Genomic DNA, 23,773 nt, shown 5'->3' with positions numbered 1-23,773 from the left:
GATCAACTGTTAGATTTCGAGAAAGAAATGCACTTTTATCAAATAAGTTATCAAAATAGGTATAGATTTAATAACCTGTAACTATGGAAGTGAGAGCCAAACATTTGGTTCCCTTCTTAATTGAAATGCACTTATTCTCATGTTTTTACAATTTGCATTAGAGTATAACTGAAAAAAATATATAAGTCTTGTTCTAGCGAAATGTGTAAATGTGACTGTCCCCTAGATTCAGGTCTGCTGTGTGCCCAGCTGTAATCTAAATGCTGGAAAAATGAACTTCAGGCCTTGCACTGGTCATACTGTTTTCACTTTCTAGGGTCTAGAAAATAGGAACCAATGCAAAGATTAGAAACAGGGCAAATAGCATAACTGTGTTCTTACTGCCATCTTCTGGTAAATCTTTAACTCATTTCAATTTCTAATATTTCAAACCACATCTGAAAGTAACCATTGCAATCAAGAGCTAATGGAGAGGAAAATATAAATCTTACTCTACTTGGAAAACAAAGGATCATGAGTTATGTGGTTTCTTTTTTTAAACAAAATGTATTGGCTTGTTTATCAGGATGTAGTGTAAAATCTATTGCAACTGTGCATCATAAACAATTATTTACTTGTCAAATGAATTCCATATATTAACACTAAAGCATTTTCATTCTTCCCAGACTTTGGGAAGACCTTTTATTTTATTATTTTTATGTAAGCAACTTCAACACACTGGTAAATTCTCACCAGGGAAAGGGTATGAATGTTCTGAATGTCTCATAAATATGGTTTTATTGTACATCCCTCATTGACTTAACAACTTGAAGAAAACAATCTCTAGCACCTTGTATCACCTGTAAATTAAATATAACACATGCTATCATTTTTTTCCATACAGCACACACACTGAGTTACCCTAATAGGGAAAAATCTCAGTGATTTCAACCATGACATGATTGTTGGTGCCAGTCGGGCTGATCAGAGTATTTCTGTAACTGCTGATCTCCTGGGATTTTCACACACAATAGTCTCTAGAGTTTATTAGAATGGCACCAAAACCAAAAAAAAAAACAGCCAGTGAGTGGTGGTTCTGCGGACAAAAAAACCTTGTTGATGAGAGAGGTCCACGGAGAATGTCCAGAATGGTTTAAGCTGACAGAAAGGCTAGGGTAACTCAGATAACCACTCTGTACAATTGTAATGGGCAGAATAGCATCTCAGAATACACAACACGTCAAATATTGAGGTGGATGGTCTGCAACAGCAGGAGACCAAGTCGGACACTTTTTTTAGGAGCATAGTGCTCGGAATAAAGCACTCCGTGAATGTGTGTGTGTGTACGTATGTATGTATGTATATATATATATATATATATATATATATACACACACACACATGGTTGGAGAGTAACGGAATGCATGTAACAGGCTTACATATTTAAAATACAAAATATAAGTAACTATTTCACTACACTACAATAAAATCCTTAAAACAAGATCAATTTGATTAATCTTGTTTTAGAAACAACACTGCATAAGATATTTAGGTTTATTAGAGAATCTATTTTTAAGGTGTATTTGGTCTTACTGTACTGGCAGATTTATTATAGTCAAAACAAGTAAAATCTACCACTGCTGGAGATGCAATCCAAAGTATATACATTACTGACCTTGAGAAATCTAACAGAATATGTTACAAATGACATTTTACAGCATGTATTCTGTAATCTGTAGTGGAACACATTTCAAAAGTAACCCTCCCAACCCTGTATATAACTCCATTTTTCAGGACACTTTATTTTAAAGATAATAAAAATCCAAATAACTACAGATCTTTATTGTAAAGGGTTTAAACAATATTTTCCATGCTTGTTCAATGAACCATGAGCAATTAATGAACATGCACCTTTGGAACGATCATTAAGACACTAACTGGTGTCTGGGGCGGTGTGTCACAGCATCATCGGACTGAGCTTGTTGTCATTGCAGGCAGGGAAGACATCCTCCTCCCTCATGTGGTACCCTTCCTGCAGACTCATCCTGACATGACCCTCTAGCACAGGGGTGTCAAACTCGGATCCTGGAGGGCCACAGTCCAGCAGAGTTTAGCTCCAACCCTAATTAAACACACCTGAAGCAGCTAATCAAGGTATTTGAGAACTTTGGGAGTTCTTGAAGATTACAAGGAGGTATTTTGGAGCAGGGCTGGAACTAAACTCTGGATGGCTTTGGCCCTACAGGAATTGAGTTTGAGACCCCTGCCATGACAATGCCACCAGCCACACTGCTCGTTCTGTGCATGATTTCCTGCAAGACAGAAATGTCAGTGTTCTGCCATGGCCAGTGAAGAACCCAGATCACAATCCCATTGAGCATGGCTGGGACCTGTTGGATCGGAGGGTGAGGGCTAGGGCCATTCCACCTAGAAATGTCTGGGAACTTACAAGTGCCTTGGTGGAAGAGTGGGGCATCATCTCATAGCAAGAACTGGCAAATCTGGTGAAGTCCATGAGGAGGAGATGCACTGCAGTACTTAATACAGCTGGTGTATATCATTACATTCTTGTGGTAGAAGAGTTAATCATTGATAAGACAATACAAAAATCGCCTTTAGAATACAATGTTTTGTTTACTACCATATTATTGAACATAAGTCAATCATTGGCACACAGTTCACAGCAATCCATTTCACAAGTGAATTTGTCAATCATTTGGAGATTTATTATGAGGGCTTGTTTAAGGACCCGTCAATGTACGCATACATCAGACAGATGCTTGTGTAGCATCTCGGGTGTGTTGCGTCATAAACATAAACATTTTAGTTCAATGTGTCAAGTTAAATATCTTGAGATCCCTTAGTTTGAATTTGCACTCCATCAATTGTTTTGAACGTAAGAACGTGATGCTTGTTTGTGTTGTGCTGCCTGCTGAAGGGTTGTTTTGTTCGCTGTATGAACTGCTCATTGCCCATACAACTGAAGTTTTGCTTAATGCCCTCTGGAGTAAAGATTTGGTACTACAAGCGTTTGTAATTAATTTTAGTAATTAATAAAATGAATTGCACTGAATTGACACATTAGCCCTAATATATATATAAGGAATCAATGGAAAGGAGGAGGCGAGAACCGGCTTGACGATGTAAATCATATTTTATTAGTAAACTTAAGACAACATAAACACACACATGACAGACATGTCCGTAAACGATCTCTCTCTACCGCACGATCCTCTGCAGTCGACCACTCACAGAGGCATAATTAGCCTAATACGGGACCGGGAGTGTAGGATCACGACCCAGCCCCGCCCTCCGCCCTGCCACAAAATATAATATATATATATATATATATATATATATATATATATATATATATATATATATGAGGTAATGTATTGAATGTTTTAATGTTTCATTACCGTTTGAAAACTTGTATTTTATTTTTTTTATTTTAATGTGTGTGTGTGTGTGTGTGTGTGTGTGTGTGTGTGTGTGTGTGTGTGTACTGTATACGTTGTCACACACCAACTGGCTATGATTGGGAAATTCATTACAAGAGATCTTGTAGCCCTTAGGTACAAGAGTGAATCATTGAGGGACACAGTTGCTGTTTAGGAACAACATCATATTGAGATGTTCTGGTCTAAGATGCTACACTGGCCACAAGTTTGGCTTTTTCCAAGTTAAAGACAATATCAGCTGGTACTGCAGTAGACACAACAGTCAGTTATTTGCGTACAACTTCACTCAGGTACCAATCTTCATCTTTGGGGAATTTGCAGAATGACAGGGGATCTAAAGAGCTCTCCACATGTTCTTTCCCATGTACCCACTCATACCTAGCTGCCTGAAGCTGCTTCGTTGAATCTCTTCATCCAGGTTTGTCAATTCATCAATGATCCTTTTCTTTATGTATGTGGAAGTCTCCTTTTCAAAGAGAGCAATGTCTCTGTATCTCAGATCAAGTGATATGCCAGTCATTTTCTTTGATTTTACTAAAATGATGGATGAAATATTGAGCTAATAACTTTGCAAACTTGTTTCAAATATGTTCCAACTTGCATAGATTCTCTTTTGAGGGATTATGTTATTTTCTGTTTGTTTTTAATTTCATGCTCACTGAAGTCAACATTACATTGAATTAGAACTTTACAAAAAGCCTTGTGCTGCTTTGAGATTCTTTCTAGCATATTTAGTGTAGAAAGCCATTTATCGGCCTTGAACTAAACCAGATTTTGTAGTGGCAAGTGCAGCTCTCTTTGTGCCTCTTTGAGTTGATGATGTGCTTCCACATTTGTGAAAAATAATGTGATACCTCACAAAAAGACTTCTCAAGTAATTTCTTGAAAACCATATCAAGTGTTTTGGCAAAACAGGGTATGTGCTCCCATCCTGCTTTTTTTGATTTCTCTCTTCATCCCTTCAGCATGTCATTACCATTTTAATCTTGTTTCCAATTCTATATTTGTCAGCTATTCTCAAAAGCTGTGCAAGAACATGGCTGTGTTCGTATTCATTATGTAGTGGTGTGGTTTCCAAAACAAAAGACTTTGAAGTCCAAGTATCATCAATAAAGTGACAAGTAGTCGTCATATAGGTAATGTTTGTTATGGTAGTCCATAATTCAAATGACAATGCAACATGATCCATGCTGCCTAGACTTATTTCTTTTCTTTTTTTTTTTAAGAATCAGATATTAATGTTTTTCCCTTCATCATTCGACTCTTTCTCACCTCTGTTTCCCCTGAGCCGATCTTGGACATAGGGATGGTGTCTTTGACCCTGTCTGGTCCTCCCTGCAGATGTACACAATTCACTTATGAAATCCTTCACAATAAACACCTTATTTGTCAATAGTGTATTTGGTCAATTAAATATAGCACGAAATGAAGGGGTACTCCAGTGCATATTTAAGGAGCACCTTTTTGTATTCTTGTAAACAAAAAAACAAAACAAAAAAAATAATTCTGAAATGATCTACAATACAGAATAAAATTGTTACCGTATGGAGTCATAAGAGCAAAACCATATTTTGCCCCCTGCCTTTGGGCGATTTATATCCTCCACCTGATCTGCCTCGGCTTAAACGCTATTGTGCACTAGAAAGTGAAACTTTACGAACAATATTTTTAAGTCATAATAACATTAATAAATGTTGCTTTGCACATGTGATAAGGGCAAACATGTTGATGAAATATATGTGTGCTAATACATAACGCTTCCAGAAATAAACAAGATACAGTATGCTTCTAAGCATATTGCCTACATACTATTACATAGTCCACATGACTTACAAGCAGTTTTACATTCAGTACTGACAAAACCTTTATCAATTCCCTTTAACATGCATTTACTTGACACTTGCCTGTAAATTATGTCAAAATTAGCAAAAATTGGTATAATATATATATAATAAACCTTTGAGGTGAAACAATTATTTGTTTTAGATCAGACTTTACTGAGAGGAACAGATGAAGGTGAATTTATCCTTTTCACACAATGTGATGATGCATTTCCACCTTAATTTTGCAGGGTAAAAGGAGTGAATGGATATTCAATGAAAATGACTTATTATATTAGTATTTATTTATTAGTATTAGTATATATTAGTACATATTTACACTTAAGCATATCCATTCTTCCCACACTTTCATTCATTTTAATTATTTATTCATTTGTTTAATTATTTTTGCCCCAGACAAAATTTTAAAAAGAGAAATTGTTGATGACTTTATGTACTTGTAGAAACATAAATGAAGAGACAGGTAAGCACATAGGTTAAATTTTAAGTTAAGTTTTGAATATCTCATAAATATATGTTTTTATTGTGCATTACTCATTATTGATTTCAAACCTTGAAGAAAAAAATCTCTAACCACTTATATCACCTTTAAAATAAAATAACACATGCTATCATTGTTTTCCATACAGCACACACACACACACACGTATATATATATATAAATTGCCACAAAAGTGAAGCATTAAAAAAGACAATACAAAAAGTGGCTTGAGAATCCGATATATTGTTTATTTCCATATTATTAGACACAAGCCTATTATTGGCTTACAGTTCACAGCAATCCATTTTGCAACTGAATTTGTCAATCAGTCCGAGATTTATTAAGTCACGTCTATGTACACCTGAGTCAGACAGATGCTTTTGGAGCATCTTGTTGCATTACATCATAAATGTACTGTTTTTAGGTTGCTGTGTCAAGTTAAACACAGTTTGAAACTTAGAAAATCAAGTCTTGGTAAATGTGGTTTGTCATCTGTCTGGTTGAGCTGCATGTTGCCTAATGCCTATACAGCGAGTTTCTACTGCCTTCTGGAGAAAACAGGTGGTACTCGATGCTTGAATGCTCACAAGGAAGGAAATATTCCTTATTTCATTTCGGAGACAAGATTTCTTGCGTAATTTGTTTCATTTTTGTTCTTTTTCTTTTCTGCATTTTTACATTTTCAAGAATCATAATTTAGTATGATTTATAAGCTGTTTTCCTCATGGGGACCGACAAAATGTTCCCACAACGTCAAACATTTCAGGTCTTTCTATCCTTATGAAGACATTTGGTCCCCACAAAGTGATAAATACTCACTCACACACACAATTATGGGGACACTAGAAATGTCATCATAATCCACATTAATAGCATAGTTTGTAACCTAAAAGTCGTCGTAAACCACTTAAAACTGTCAACTATCATCCTGAAATGCTTCCTAAATTGGACCCATATTTTAAGAGTATTGGTAGCCACTAAACTGTCTGAAACATCGTTGGTAATTATAGGAAGCTGGGAGAAAATCACTGAATGAAGGGACTATCTTATGGATGACATTTCCATTTGGACCCAAATAGGACTTTGGGGGCTCCTGATGAACCAATCCAATAAAGAAGTTTATTAATACTACAGGCCCAATAGTATTGTTGGAAATTAGGTAGGGAAAGGCCCCCCTTAGACTTTTGAAGTTGGAGAACTGATTTCTTAATGTATGCACACTTATTGCCTCACAAAAAAAATCTGTTTGTTATCCGATTTAAAGTGAAAAAAAAAAGACTTGCTTATAAGTGTTGGTATATGTTAAAAAGGTATAAATATTTGGGCAAAATTATATTTTAACTAAATTAACCCAGCCTATTATTGGTATTGGAAGAGAAGGCCATCTCTCTATATCTGCTTTAAATACATCAAGCAAGGAGTAACATCTTTTTGTGAAGATGGCTGTGAATGACCTACTAATATATTCACCTACATATCTGAACACCTTCTGAGCCCACTTGAAGAGAAAAAGATGCTGAGAAAGCTTCTTAGCTGGTAGACTGATGGGGAGCAATTATTATTATTTTTTTTTACATTTCTTAAAAGGGACAATACATATTAATGAACATTTTCACAAATGTAAATATGTCAGATTATAGCCTTAGGCTAATTTCCATCTGCAGACCCTCTTTTGAAGGTTGAATTTATAACCAGAAAATTAGCCAAATAAATCAAGAATATTAAGGATTGAAGGTAACGAAGAAATAGGGTTGGCTATGTATAAAAGAAGATTGTCTGCTTAAAGGGAGAGTTTGTGGGTGATTCCAAACTGAGTAATGCCCTCAAACTTCTCCTTGCTACAAAACCAGATGTCCAGTGGCTCAATAGCAAGAGCAAATAGTAAGGGTGAAAGAGTGCAGCCTTGGCGTGTGCCTCAATGTAGCAGAAAGGGTTTAGAATGTTTTGCATTAGTATGCACAGATGCAACAGGGAAATAATATATTAACCGAATCCATGATATAAAATTGGAACCGAAACCAAACTTTTTAAAAACGAAAAACAGATACTCCCACTCAACTCTGTCAAAAGCTTTTTCAGCATCAAGGGACAGAACAACTTCAGCAGTGTCAGAGCTGGGGGAGAGGATGATATTAAGAAGCCTTCTAGTGTTATAGAGAGAATGTCTCCCAATCTTGAAACCTGTCTGGTCAGAGGAGATTATGGCTGGCAACACTTGCTGAAGACGATGAGCGACGACCTTAGACAGAATTTTTAAAAACACATTTAATAGAGAAATCGGCCTGTAACTACTACAAAGTAGAGGATCCTTATCTTTGTTAAGTGTCAAAGATATTGATGCCTCTGACCTGGTTGATGGGAGCTGACCTGAAAGAAAGGACTCATTATATACTTTTTGTAAAACTGGGGCTTCAGAGGAAAAGGCCTTGTAAAACTGGACGCTAAAGCCATCAGGGCCAGGGGATTTGCCGCTCTGAAGGAAATGAATTGCCTCTTGCATCTCTGCAATATACAAGCTTACCCAGATCATGTGTAGGGCCATCATTAACACTAGGGTATATTAGTTGATCAAGATGGTTTGGGCCATTCCCAATCTTTGAACTGCATTCTGAGTAAAGATCTGAGTAGTAGTTTGAAAAATCTAATTAATTTTCTCAGGGATGTAAATAATGTCACCCATATGTGACTTAAATTTAGGGATCAGTCTGGATGCACGAACTGCTCGGGATTGAAATGCAAGTAATCTGCCAGCTTTTTCACCAAATTCATAAAACCACTGCCTAGTGTTCAACAGTTTCTTTTCAACTTTAGGGGTTACAAGTAAGTTATATTACAAATTAAGTTGAAGAAGTTTTTTTATAAATTGTGGGTGAAGGGGGCCAAGAATATTGAGAGTCCAGTTTGGAAGGTTGGTGAGATATTTCTGCCATCCTGGAGGTCTCAGATCTTTCCCTGCCAGACGGGGCCAACGCCAAAGAGAGACATTACTTTTCTGTTTTATATTCATCAAATAAATGTAATCTTAAATCTCACTCAAGTCTGCAAGACTTCCTTATAGAACTTAAGTCATTAAGTTTGGGACTTAGTTTGGGACTTTAATGGCCTTTACAGCTGTAAAACATGGACAATGCAACTTTTCTCAGACTGTAGCATTCATTTAAAGAACTTGTCTTGCTGTTTGCCAAGATGGAATCAAAAAGCTTTAGTATTTGCACTGTTCAGTGTTTTCAATTTTTAAGTAAATATCTTATCGGTGTTCCTGCTGACATCTTGTGGTCAATCAACTCAACTACAGCTGAAGTGAACTGGTCAACTATGGCTACAGTGAAATGAGAGAAATAAATCAATAAACTTAAATAAATAAATAAATAAATAAATCTTATTCAGTGTGAGTATAATGGATTCTGCAAATTCTTTTCGAATTTGTTTTTGGGTTGTTTTTTTTTTTGTTGTTTTTTTAATTTTAGTATCTAATGTAAAATCTATATCATAAACACAATTGCGACGAATTTGACTATCCTTTTTCTAAGGATAGTACTTTTGGGCCTCGACTTTGCAACAATAGAAATCAACTTTAAATGTAAATCATCAAATATTTGCACATTTGTATTCTGTAGCGTGAAAGCAATTCGAGCATTGTTAAAAGTTACATTTTTGTCTTATAACACATTTTATTGAGTTTCAGAGATGTTTAAACATACACATACATCAAAGAGGTATCCTGGGATTTAATTGCAACAATGTATTTAAAAAAATTAAAAAAATACATAAAGTGGTTATATTACAAAGATATATTTATTTAACATGTATATATTAATTATATTATTAAGGAACACAACCAAATATTTTCAGAAGAATATTTGAGCTTTGTAGGTCCTTTCAATGCAAGTGAATGGTGAAAATACATTTTTAAGCTCCAAAAAGCACACAAAGGCAGCTTATAGGTAATCCAAACAACTTAATTGGTTAAAGCTATGTCTTTAGAAGAGATATGTTAAGTGTAGGTGAGAAACAGATCAATATTTAAGTCCTTTTTTACTATAAATCTCCACTTTTGCTTTCAAATTCTAAAAGTGAAAGTGGAGATGCATAGTAAAAAAAATACATATTTTATATTGATCTGTTTCTCACCCAAAACAATTGCATTGCTTCAGAAGACATAGATATAACCACTTGAGTCGTATAGATTACTTTTATGCAGCCTTTATGTTATTTATGGTGCTTGAAAGGTCTGGTCACCATTCACATGCATTGTATTGTGTTCAGCTGAAGAAAGAAAGTCATACACATCTGGGATTGCATGAGGGTGAGTAAATGATGAGATAATTTAAAATTGTGGGTGAATTATCCCTTTATTTGTCACACTGTATCAGACTCTATGGTGTTACAATCAAAATTAACAGATGTGATAGATTGTAATACAAATTTGTATAATATTATTAATATTTCCAAAATGTCCCCTGACCTTGAAACTATCACGATGGCAGCCTCTAATTTAGAAAGTCCAGATTTGTACAAATATGTCTGTGGTGTTGCTGTCTGTGTTGCTGTCTGTCATGGCAATGCCACAGACTCCATAGAAACTCCACACAGACAATATACAGATAGAAACATTAGCGCAATGTAAGTTGTCTGTAGTGTTACTTAAAATTGAAAATAAATAAATAAATCCTTCAGAGCCAATCAATGTTATTATTTGATGTTTTCAAATCTTAAAATGTTTTTTTCAGTTATTTCAAATTAAATAGAGATAACATCTCCCTTGATGGAAATAGGGTCTAAGCTGGGAAAAAATTAGAAGTAATTTCAATAAAGAAAATAGTTCTTAAAGTTCTTAAAGTTATTGATTTCTTTTAATAAATCCCAAATGTTGCATTTATCTACTGTACTTATTTTAATACATACCAGAATTTCACTCCTAATACCTGTAACACCACAGACATAAGTTATTTTAAAAACTAAATATCTTTAAGCTTCCATTTTACAGCATAAAGCATTATACTTTTTTTTTTTTTTTTTTAAATACATAGCAATAATGGTTATTAATTAAAAAAGTAGCATTATTACAAATTCTGTCTATCATTTACCAATTGAAGAATGATCTTTTGACGTACAATAAATTACACATTTACAATAAACATTCAGAATTTACATTCAACATATTTACAAAATTACACCTTCCATATACACTTTGTTCATGCCTTAATACAGCCCTGATGGACACTAAAATCATGCTAATATGTACAATGGCTATGTTGTGTGGCTATACTTTTGAAGCAGAGTACAGTGTAATGGTAATAGACTGGCCCTGTTTAATTCCATTATAAGTGTCTTTCTGTAACCATGAAAAACAGGGACGAGGCAAAAATGCTGTAGATTCAGATTAACGTATCGAACCCGAAACATTCCTTAAACATATTTACATTTTGAGTCAAATATAAGGTGAATCATACTTTGTACTACTAAAACATTTTTTGTTTTTACAAAATATTCTATAAAATTAAAAAAAAAAAATTAAGAAGAAAAGAAAATGCATTTTTATATATATATATATATATAGAGAGAGAGAGAGAGAGAGAGAGAGAGAGAGAGAGAGAGAGAGAGAGAGAGATGTTTTCACCGTGCATGGTAGGGTAACTACCAGCACAACATTTAAAAGTTATTTTCTGCCTCATCTTTACATATTTTTCTGTTAAAATTATGAACATTTTGACAAACTGTTCCAAACAGATTTTATTTATTTTTTTATATTTCAATATAAGCAAATATTTAATGTCGCTTTTTATTAATTGCTATTCAAAAACAATATCATATTGACATTTTCTACCTCCAAGCAGTTTCTCCTGTTGACGATTTGTGATTCTTCCAGTTGGTATACACGCTCCATTGGAACTGCAGTGGAAACCACTGTGAGGTACTTGCGGGCAACCATTGCCAGTTTTTCAAACTCATCTTTGGTCCTCCAGAATTCAAGTGGATTCATTGAAGTGTCGGTTATTTTCCAGTATTTCCGTAAGGCCAACTCTTCATTTTCAGTGTCACGTCTGCCGTGCTCAGTGTGTGATTCTCTCCTGATCTGTTTCCTGATTTCTGTTTTCACATCTTCAACACCAGAGTCCCATAACACACTGGTTTTGTATCGTGGATCCAGCGCTGTGCTAACTCTGAACCAAAGGTGTTTTTTGATGTTGCCGATATGATGGTCACACTTTACAGACAGTTTCTGCGCTATTCTGTTTCCCATCATCCCCAGGTTTCTCAGTTTCTCCTGCAGCTTTTGGACCAGTGGTATTATGTTTGAAATGGGGCTGTACCCTTGTCTTCCTATTTCCTCTGTAACCTTCTTCTGAATATTCAACACTGCTACAATGTCTTCAACTATTCTTCTTTCATTTTCATTCAGGCAAAGACCATCGTCTCGTCTGTGGACAAAAACCTTAAAAATGGCTGGCCATTGTTCTAGGAGGTTTTTGAGCATATGGAGTGTAGGAAGCCACTGTAGACAAGTGCTCTGAGTTAGTTTATTTTGTTGGAGAGTTTGTGAGGCTTGGTTGTTTTGGTGGATAAACGCAACTATATGCTGACATTTCCTCAGCAGAGATCTCCAGTCAGAGTCAACTATGGCTTCTCTAAACACTTTATCCAGAGTATGGGCAAGACAAGGTATATAAATCCACCTACATCCATTTTTATGGACCTTCTTCATACCGTCAACGTTTGTGACTACCACCTGAATCTTCTCTGTGATGTTCCACTCATTTACAATTCTCAAAAGTTGCTGTACGATATTGTCTGCTGTACGCTCGGCAAGCAAGTGAGCTGTATCTAGCATGTAAGATTTCAGCTCCCATTTTTCGTTGATTAAATGACAAGACACTGTCAGATAGAACAGTGACTCATTTGAGCTCCACAGCTCAGCTGAGAGAACAAGGTTACTTGCATTATTGACTGCATTCTGTACTTCCATTCTCTTGTGTCTATAAAGTCTCTGAAGTTCAGCTCGAATCAAAGAGGCATTTAACGGAATTTCCAAAGATGGCTGTAGACTCTTTGTGAGTTCTTGGAACAAAGCTCCTTTCACGGTGCTTAATGGCTGTAGGTCCTTTACCATCATGTTCAACAGAAGTGTCTTAAAATTTGACTCATCACCTAATTAATAACAAATGCATTTAACGAGATATATTAAAGCACTGACAGAATGATTTAATACACAAGTGATGTACTCATCCTTCGAATAATATTTTCTCATAATTGACTCATGAAATTGAACACTTAAAAAACTCACCTCTGCATCTGCGTGTTGCTAATTCTTGCTGATAGTGTGGATGGAATTCATGCTCTGCTGACCGCTGAGCTTGGACCTCTTTTGACCCCTTTATACCTGTGCATAATTACACAATAACATTAATTCTGAATTGATCCTGATTCTCCCTGGAAAGGCATTAGGCTATCATCCAAGCCATTTGCAACATGAGTCTTATTGCCATGTAATGTAGTAAGACATCTCAGTGGTATTCAAAGGCATTGAATGAATATTCCGGGTTCAATACAACTTAAGCTCAATCTACATCATTTGTGGCATAATATTGATTACCACAAAAAATTATTTTGACTTGCCCCCCCTTTTCTTAAAAAAATAAAAACAAATCTGTTTTACAGTGAGGCACTTACAATGGAAGTAAGTATCTGTAAATGTTACATTATTCACAAGATTTAAAGAGTATGCGTGTTTAACAACATTTTCGTGTAATAACATTGCTTACTAACCTTTTCTGCATAAAGTTATAGCAAATTTTACTGCTTTGCTGCCATGATGATGTAATGTCAACAAACCCTAAAATAACTGTAAAAAGGACCATTTAAACAACTTTACAGCTCAAATAATACATGAGTTTTAACAGAAGAATTAAAGTGGTTTTATAAAACTACAAGCTTCATATTTCTGTCTTTAAACCCTCAAAAAAAAATGCAAGTGCCTCACTGTAACCTCAATTTTTCCTTTTTTATTTATTTAGTTATTTTAAGAAAAGGAGGGAGGAGTAAAATAATATTTTTGTTGTTAACATTATGCCGCAAATGCTATTGGTTGAGCTTAACTTGTATTGAACCTAGAAAATTCCTTTAAGGTATGCAAGGCTTCAGGAAGTATGGGTGTTGAGCATTTGTGCATACTTTGAAATTCGATGCATCAGGTCACTCCCTAACACGTACAGTAAAACTTTTATGCTACCACCATGCAGTGGGTGGGTCAAAAACGTGATGCTATTTTTTTTTTCATCCAGAAAAGTATATAAAAATGCATAAAAAAATCTCATTTACACACACACACAAAAACAATTTTTTATGACATCCCAAACTAATATAATTGTTATTTAATTTAAACTACTGTAAACAGTCATTTTGAAAAATGTTCTAGGTCTTAACATAATAATGATCATGTGATCAGTCTCATTAAAAGCCAAAACAAGTTGACATGAGAAGTGCAAAATAATATTTTATTAATAATTCTTAAAACATAATACGCAGTTAAATGATTTTGTTTTAAAATATTATTCATATCTGAAAAAAAAAAAATAATAATAATAATAATAAATAAAACAGAGAATCCCTTTAGACTGTAATTAATTATGTCAGCCTGTTGGAAGTAAAATATAAATAAATACATAAATAAAACATATTTTGACATTTTAATTAAAAGGCCAATTTTGTTAAGGTCATATCGAGTTACTATGAGAAAACCACACACACATATATACATATATATATATATATATATATATATACATATATACATATATATATATATATATATATATATATATATATATATACACACACATGTTGTGTGTTTACATGCATATAAAAATATGTTTTGAATTTATGAATGATAAATTATGTAAAGCATATGATATTGTGTCTTACCACGCTGTCGTCCAAACACACGTCTGTATGGAGTCTGCATGTCTCTGGGTAAAACATGTCGACTTCTGAATCCCCTGTGAGGATCTGCTACGGATGACAACAAACAAACATTGTACTGTATAAATGTGTTATTTAGCGACACCGACGATACTCGACCAAAGCGAAAGGAAAGAAGAGATGGGGCGGCTTTATAAGTTTCATGGCAGTAGTTTTTGAATTATTCCAAGTCTACTGGTCTATAGCTTACTCCGAATAAATGATGTTGGCATACTGTATATCCTTCTCTTTCTCTTGGAGAATCATGCAAAAACTTACCAAAGCGAAATCTTTTCTTGTGTGTATCTTTCGCTGATATTGTAGCCATTTTCTTTCTCCTCAGTTATAATTAAAATATGCCTGAAGTCGTATTTAATAGTCGTGAAGTTGGTCCAGGACACACACGGAATCGACAGGGACGTTGCTCGAGTCCACATAGAAGCAGGATTACTTTCATTTGTTTTGTTTACTGTCAAAACAAAACAAAACAAAGCATTTTTCAGTTCTTTTGAATATGCAGTTACGTAACCGTATACGTCACTGTGGTTAAATATACACTTCTATGTGTCTAGAACATTTTTATTTGTCTTACCAGTTGGTAAAAGGGCGTGAAAAAGCCATTGCAAATAAATGTTTGTCCTACATTAATTATCTGAACATTTTTGCTTTCGTTTAATTTAATGGCCAGCAGATGGCATCAAATAGCTAAGCAAATCTATAAAAAAGAAAAAAGGTCAAATAACCAGCAATGTGCATTTTACTCGTCTTTTGCGGAAAGTCACCGTTTTAATTCGAAAACATATTTGTAATTTTATATATATTTATTTTTCATACTCTGGGAATACCATCAGTTTGCGGTTTGCTTCGCATCAAGCAGCTCGCGCACGGAGACTGATAGGAATGGCGCGAATTTATCTGGTAATACACTTAAAGAAAATTTACAAGTTACAAATGTTACGAAAATAATATGAGTAACTAGATATGTAAATTGTGCAAAGAGACACTTTGGCTTGAAAAGCCTTACTATATAACAGTTTGAAGCATATTTTGAAGGTTTTGAGCATGTAGCCTACTGTACTTTGAAAACCACAAAAAAGATTGATGATATATATATATATATATATATATATATATATATATATATATATTTTTTCAACTGTAATCGTAGTCTTAGGTCTAATTCATGAGCTGGTGAGAGAGGTATAGCATTATGAATGGAAGACATTGTTTTGTGGAAAACCTTCACTGCACTGGAGTGTCGGGACGGGTCAACTCACTCAAGAGTTGAGTATCCATCATATTTTTCAGCAAAACTAGGGTACCACCAATATCAACCTTGAATGTTCCAATATAAGCCACTTCCTGCTATTTTAACTATACAAAAAACTACATTATGCTACTTTATTTTACAGGCTGGCAATAAATGTCAACATAATATTATTATTAATTTCGACTTTCATAAACTCATTGGTTTTGTGTGCATATAGTTTTACTGTTTATCGCATTTTGCTATCGGTTTATCACACACTGTTGCACAGGCAGAATTAATGAAATCAGGAGCTGACAGGACAGTCCACTGTGCTATCTGACATGCCTCCACAAACTTTACACAACCAGCAGAGAGCAGAAAGATGATGGGAAAATGCTGCTTCAACTATCTTTGCACCAAAAACTGCATCTTGTTTCATCTTGGCAAAATAAATAACGCATTTTACTCTCAGTTCTTGTCAAACACCATTTTCTTTTTTTTAGCAGTGCATAGTAAACAGACACGCAGATCACAAATTCAGAATTGCTTATAAAACATTTCCTTTGGAAATAAATAAATAAAGGCATCATCTGAGGTTATGCAGGTACATATGGAAATTGTTTACATGGAGCCAAGAAAGACTGCATCGCCACGATCTCGGTAAAGAAAGAAGCAGTATATGTTGCCATCTCTTCAATACAACGACACACAGCAACAAGTGAATTATTTACTTACTCTTTTACTCCATATGCTGATGTGAGAAAGGTATCTGACATTGGCACATAATTCTGCTGTACATATTGTGGTTGTGCGACAGTTTTAAATCCTATATCACACAATTCTGTATAACCTTATAGTTATTTACACTGTGGTCAATGTCATCTGAACTTTGTCACATTCCCTGGAAATGCAGCCGCTGCTTACTTTTTTTTTTTTTAGCATAGCAAAATAAGGTGAATAGAATTAGAATAATAGGATACATAGTACACCTTGTATGCCACAAAACATTTTTCAAGACATTTTAACAATCTCACTAACAAAGGATGAACAGATAGCATTAAATATTGTTTAAATATTGTTATTGGCCTTTTCTCTGATCCTAATATAATTTTTGTTGTGTAACACCATGTCCTAACCAGACGCAACGCTTTATAAAATGTTTTTGTCCTTACGTGCTGTTACAAGTGACAGGGCTTTCTATTTTTGGAATGGCTTCTATTTCTGTGATGTCATGAATGTCAAGAAATAGGTCTAAAATTATACTTATTGCAGTATATTAAAGCTGGCATCTCATTAGCCGGTTCAGAACAACTTCAATTTTGGCAAAGGGTGTCTCACACCCACCGAATGTTGTGTTTGAGGTCTCATTCTCTTTAGCTCTGTCACACACACACACACACACACACACACACACACACACACACACACACACACACACACACACACACACACACACACACACCGGTTCAGAATGGTAGTGGGGAGACATTCTGACTCATTCCAACTTTCTCTCCAATATGCCAGGGCCTGGTCCTTCACCCTCTAGTGGATGGCAGCCATGCCTCCCCGGGCAAATCGGAGGCAGTCCTCCTGCCCCTGGTGGATGGAATACCCGCAGCGTTTTTGGTGGACAGTATGAGTCACCCCAGCCCTTTGCAGCGGTTCTCCCACTCCAGGCGCTCGGCTGGGAGCCGCTCCCTGCTCACAGTCGGCGGTCCCCTCTTGACCCTGCCATGTTTTAGTGGCCAGTAGGGCAGTGGCCCTGACTGGTGGTCGGCTAGGAGCCCCTCCTCCCCTAGCGGTCGGCGGCCATTTCTCCACTCCCTGGTGGCCAGGCTCCTCCGTCCCCCGGTGGATGGCCGTGGCTGCTCCATTGGGGTGGATGGTCGTGGCGAGGACTTTACGGTGCATCCCTCCTCCTTCCCGGGGTTTCAGCACCAGGGTAACAAGGTAAAAGGGAAAGGAAGAGGAGAGAACCGGCTTAACAATATAAATAATATTTAATGGTTTAAATAAAAAGAAAAACATAACCACATGCAGGGCAGCTGCCCGTTATCATGAATTCACGCATTCCTGAAAGTAGTCTTCAACGGTTTATTAACGGGATATTGTCAAGAACAGAGAACAGTGTCGCTCATGTATTTGTCAACCACATTACAACTTTCCAACTGCCGTAGAACAAGCAGAGCTAAAGAATACAAAAGCCAGTAGTGCCTCCTAGTGGAGCTTACTGCCATAAACATTTAAATCACATCACATCTCCCCTCTTAAGTAAATTCCAATTAGCAGTATTACATTTCTATTAATTTTGTTTTAACAACCAATTAAGCCTTTATACCAAATATTGTAAGTGCCTTTATCATAGCTGTATATCAATATATTCAGATTAGCAAAGTCTTGAACAAAATACTTTTTTTTTTTTTTTTAGCAATTTAACTGTCACTGTAACTTCCATAATAATATAAGAACAAGAAGTCAGTACTGTAACACACTACACGACCAGAAAAGGACATTTCCATCTTAAACATAGTCCTTAAACCTGGTGGGTGGTCTAATAGCTCTCCCAGCTAAGGTTCTCTTTGGTGAGGCGCCCGAACTCGGGGAAATAGTTGGAACACAGGACACAGGTGAGTCAGTAGCAGTGAAAGGGATGTCTGTGTCACCTTGGGTGGCAAAGTCACAGTCATTATTAGTCTCTTGTCCAGCACTTTCAGATACTGGCTCAGGCACTTCTTGCAAATGCCTCCTGTTTCTATGGGCAACAGTCCCTTGGTCGGTTTGAATTAGATAGGACCTGGGCTCTTGAGCTTTTGCGATAACTTTTGCTGGGGTTTTCCAGCCCTTCTCCCTATCCAATTTGACATTAACCCTCTGGCCAAGCTGCAGTGTAGGCAGAGGTCGGGTTGAGTGGCGCTTGTTGTAGAAGTAGCGGTAGGCTGCTTTGGATTGTTGGTCCTTAGATCTTACCGCCTGATGGTCAACTGCAGTCGGGCTCAGCTGCTGTGGCAACACAGGAACTGTGGTTCTGATTTCTCGTCCGATCATCAGTTGAACTGGGCTCTGGCCTGTTGCGGTGATAGTTGTGGCTCTGTAACTCAGCAAGGCTAGTTGTGGATCCGGTTGTCGAAGGATTCTCTTTGCAATGGCTACACTCCTCTTAGCAGCTCCATTCGCTTGAGGGTAGTGAGGGCTTGACGTTGTGTGCTCAAAGTTGTAGTCCTCACTGAATTGGCGAAACTCCGCTGAAGCGAACTGAGGGCCATTATCTGTAACTAGCTCAAACGGGATCCCCCACCTGGCGAACATGCATTTCAGGCGAGTGATGACTTGATTGCTGCTTGTGGAAGGTAAATGAGAAATCTCAATGTAGCGTGATTAATAGTCTGTAGCTACCAAATACTGTTTACCTTCAAGCTCAAATAAATCAGTGGCTATCTTCTGCCAAGCTCCTAATGGCAGTGGTGTGGTGATCAGTGGCTCTTTTCTTTGAGTTGGTTTATTCTTGATGCAATACTCACATGCTTTATAAGCTCAGCAATGTCTCTCCCGACACCTGGCCACCACACTGATATGTTAGCCCTTTTCCGGCACTTCGTGAGTCCCTGGTGACCCGTATGTATTTGTGACAGCACAGTCTTTTGCATTGAAAGAGGAACAACAATGCGGTCATCGTGCAGCAAGAGTCCATTGACTTCAGACAGGTGAGCTCTGGCACCGTGGTACTTGAGCAGGTTGTGTGGAAGGCAGGACAAATCTGAGGGCCAGCCATTACTTGTGTAACGAATCACCGTTTGAAGAGTGTTGTCATTGCTTGTAGCTTCTCTTATTGCATTTAGTCTATCTTTGGTGATTGATCTAGTTCCAATCACTGCCTGAACATAAGCTTTGACATCATGCTCTGTGTCTGACACAGTACCGCCCTGCAGGGGGTTGCGAGATAGGGTGTCAGCGACAACGAGCTGTTTTCCTGGTACGTGAACAGCTTCTGCGTTAAACTTCATTAGACGCATCAATAACCTCTGACACCTAACAGGTGCTTTATCCAGGTCGTAGCTGTTGATAAGTGGAACCAGAGGTTTGTGGTCGGTCTCAAGCACAAACCTGTCCATACCTTGTAAGTACCTCCCGAAATGCTCGCATGCCCACACACTGGCAAGGCATTCCTTTTCTATCTGGGAGTACCTACGCTCAGTCTCTGTCAGTGTCCTTGAACAAAAGGCAACCGGTCGGAGTCCATCACAGTGTTCTTGGTAAAGTGCGCTGCCTAGGCCATTACTACTTGCATCTGCACTTACCACTGTTGACTTTGTTGTGTTGTAATATGCCAGTACAGGTGCTGAGGTTAGCATGCCTTATACTTTTTTGAAGGCTTCCTCTTGTGCTTCTCCCCATGTCCACACTGTGTCACTCTTCAATAGGCTGTTTATAGGGTGCATGACAGTGGAGAGATCAGGAAGGAATTTTCCCAAGTAGTTTATCATTCCAATCCTTTGACGCAGTTCCGTTATGTTTGTTGGGCTGGGGAGTTCCGCAATGGCTCTGACTTTCTCAGTGTCCGGTTTAATGCCATTCTTCCCAATGATGTGTCCAAAATAGTGAATCTCAGGTTTCCTGAATTGACATTTGTCCTTGTTTAGTTTCAGTCCTGAAGCTTTAATTGTTTTCATCACAGCTTGTAGGTTCTGGTCATGGTCTTCCTTGTCCTTGTCAAAGATCAGAATGTCATCCATGACAACTTCTGTGCCGGTGTGATCCTTCAGAAGTGAGCTCATTTTCTGCTGAAATATTTCCGGTGCAGATATAATGCCGAAACGAAGGCGACGGAAACAGTAGCGGCCCACTGGAGTAATAAAGGTTGTAAATTTCCTGCTGCTCTCATCGAGTGGGATCTGCCAAAACCCACTTGATGCGTCCACTGTAGAGAACACTGTTGCGCCTGACAGTTTTGGTGCAATATCCTCAAGCGTGGGCAAGATGAACCTTTCTCTTTTCACAGCTTTATTCAGTTTGGTAAGATCCACACAGATCCGAGGTTTCTTGTTCTTTTTAATCACTGGCACCATAGGAGCACACCAGTCTGTGGCTTCCGTTACTTCTTCTATGATGCCAAGAGACTGCATTCGCTTCAGTTCCTCTTCCACTTGAGGTAGGATTGGAAATGGGATGCGTCCGGCCTAAGCTCTATTTTGACTGGCTCACAATTTAACAGTCCAATGTTCCCAAATACATCATCGTATGACTCGAGTCCATTTACTCTGCGCACTAGTCCCATTTTGATTGCAGTTTTCCGTCCAAGTAAGTTTGTTGTGAAGGGGCCTGACATTACATAAATCCAAAATGGGAAAATCTGTCCATGTTTTTCACAGTGTGTCATAAACTTGCCTTTACACACGAGCTTTCCACCTGGGCTTGTGAAGGTTGATTTTGTCATCACCAGGAGAGGGCGCTGTTGCAGGGATGAATATGTTTCCTCGGGAATCACCGTTACATCCGCACCTGTATCAATTCGGAACATAACAGTTGTGCCATTGATTTGTAGGTCTTCATACCATTTGTCCTCATCACCTTCACTACCATCAGCAACAGCCCCGAGAAACCATGCACTGCCCTCATCACTGTCAATTGCATTTACATTCATCTACACAGTGCTTCAAAATGTCGGCAGCGTTTACCTGTAGCCGGACATGCACCGCAATCATGCTGTCTCCCACATCTTGTGCACATTTTCCTTGTTTGATGTGTCACATTCTTGTAATGTTCATCTTTGTTTTTGGCATACCTTTTGTCGTACTGCCTAGGCTGCTTGTACTTGCGTGCATTAACGGCACTCACCTCAACATTTGTTGCTCTGGCGCTGGCATTTTGTGCTTTAATAAGCTCTGACTGTCGCGCAATACTGATTGCCTTTTCCAATGTCAAGTCCGGTTCGAGTTGTAACTTTTGCGACACTTCTCCATCTGCGATGCCGATTACAATGCGGTCCCTTATCTGTTCGTCTTTAGTTGCTCCAAAATCACAGTGCTCTGCAAGCTTATAAAGCTCTCTGACAAACGCCTCCACGCTCTCCCCATGCAGCTGTGAGCGTCTATGAAAACAGGCACGTTCATGTATCGTATTCCGCTTTGGCACAAAATGTTCATCAAACTTTTTTAAAACCTCTTCATAATAGTGTTGAACATCGTCCGGAAATGTAAAGGTGCTAAAGATAGGTTCCGACTCTTTACCCATTGCGTTTAACAGCGTATTCACTTGTATATCGTCGTCTTCTTGGTTTAGTTTAGTTGCTATCCGAAAGCAGGAAAAATGCTGTCTCCAGATCGGCCACGCCGAAGGCTGGGTGAAGTCAAACGATTCGGGAGACTGAAACTTAGCCATCTCGTTGCTTCAATCTTGTTCACTGGGCGAAAGATCTCACTTCTGACACCATGTCATGAATTCACGGATTCCTGAAAGTAGTCTTCAATGGTTTATTAACGGGATATTGTCAAGAACAGAGAACAGTGTCGCTCATGTATTTGTCAACCACATTAAAACTTTCCAACTGCCGTAGAACAAGCAGAGCTAAAGAATACAAAAGCCAATAGCGCCTCCTAGTGGAGCTTACTGCCATAAACATTTAAATCACATCACACCCGTGACTCTCTCTCTCTCTCAAACTGTCGCCTCCGGTTGCTTTTATCCCTCTCACGGGCTTGATTAGCCTGAAAAGGGACTGGTTGTGCAGCATCATGACACGACCCTCCCCTACTCCCTGCCACATCCTAATTTTAGTGTTTGAATATCATGGTGCCATGTCACATCTGGTGTAGACAGACTAGCTTGTCGCTAAAATCTTATTGCAGTCATGTCTGGATAGGACGAGGTGTAATATTATGGGTAATAGCCTCCTCGGTGTCTTCCTGCTTCACTGCAGCAGATATTCTTGTTGCTATGGACTACCCTTATTTGGCCAAGTATAAATCGCATCCTACCCGTAGCAAATATTATTTTATCAATGAGCATTTGTTGTCAGAATCATGTTACTATACCTATGTCACTCGTACGTATCGCAGCAGTTTTCTGGTGAAATAAACACTGCAGGCACTACAACAAAGACATTCACAAATTAATAAAATAATCAACATATATGCTTACTTTTCACCCTGTTCTACACAATTACTCTTTTATGACTCCAAAACTCTTTTATTGCAGTCATGACTTGTAATGGATGCATTTTAACTTTTACATTATATTAACTAACAACATTTACAAGCTTGTTCAAAGGTGGTCAAACTGCTCAACTCAATAGCTCAATTGATAGAGTGTTGCACTTGCAATGGAAAAGACTGGGATATGAGTCCTGTAGAGCATGTGAGATGAAAGTGTCATAAAAGCACCACAAAATGTTGTGGTTGCCTAAGCAATTGTATTTTTCATCTCACATTTGGTTTTTTGACACAACCGGTTAGGTTTAAGGTTTAAGGTAGGAAGACGTTAACTTTTATCTTCTCAGGGTGTCTGGAAGCCTCTCATACTACACTTCCTGAATGTCGCTGTAAGAGTCAAGGTTGTTATTTTTTTTTCCTGCTGTCATTGTAGAGACACGTGGACCACCCCTTGACACGTTCTGGCCCTGAACCCTGCTGGGTAGTGAGAGTGGGGTGTACTTCCTTCCTGTGAAGAACCACAAAGGGTCTTGGAGCAACAGTTCATTTCTGGCATATCAATCTTGTCTGGATGTCTCTAGCTATAGTAAACAGTGGTGTCCTTGCAGTTTTTTTTACCTTTACACAGTAAGCCAGAAATGAAAATGAAAACTGATACA

General features: G+C 37.6%; 1 protein-coding gene across 3 annotated transcripts; it reads right to left on the bottom strand.

Moving 5' to 3' along the window:
* Positions 1-9,488: 9,488 nt before the first annotated feature.
* LOC127627084 (E3 SUMO-protein ligase ZBED1-like) lies at positions 9,489-15,361 on the bottom strand. 3 transcript variants are annotated; one of them, XM_052103322.1, is made up of 5 exons: positions 15,313-15,361; positions 15,000-15,189; positions 14,685-14,771; positions 13,048-13,143; positions 9,489-12,911 (listed from the first exon to the last, which is right to left on the bottom strand). In XM_052103322.1, the coding sequence occupies exons 2-5, from the start codon at positions 15,046-15,048 to the stop codon at positions 11,548-11,550; spliced, it is 1,596 nt and encodes a 531-aa protein (XP_051959282.1). In that variant the 5' UTR covers positions 15,049-15,189; positions 15,313-15,361; the 3' UTR covers positions 9,489-11,547. The 3 variants fall into 3 exon arrangements, with proteins under 3 accessions (XP_051959282.1, XP_051959281.1, XP_051959283.1); XM_052103321.1 differs by lacking the exon at positions 15,313-15,361 and having other exon boundaries at positions 15,000-15,283; XM_052103323.1 differs by lacking the exon at positions 15,313-15,361 and having other exon boundaries at positions 14,685-14,768; positions 15,000-15,283.
* Positions 15,362-23,773: the final 8,412 nt, after the last annotated feature.

This window comes from Xyrauchen texanus, chromosome 33, assembly GCF_025860055.1.
Source record: "Xyrauchen texanus isolate HMW12.3.18 chromosome 33, RBS_HiC_50CHRs, whole genome shotgun sequence".
In the NCBI taxonomy this organism is placed as follows: domain Eukaryota; kingdom Metazoa; phylum Chordata; class Actinopteri; order Cypriniformes; family Catostomidae; genus Xyrauchen; species Xyrauchen texanus.
This window is presented reverse-complemented; position numbering and strand designations above follow the sequence as displayed.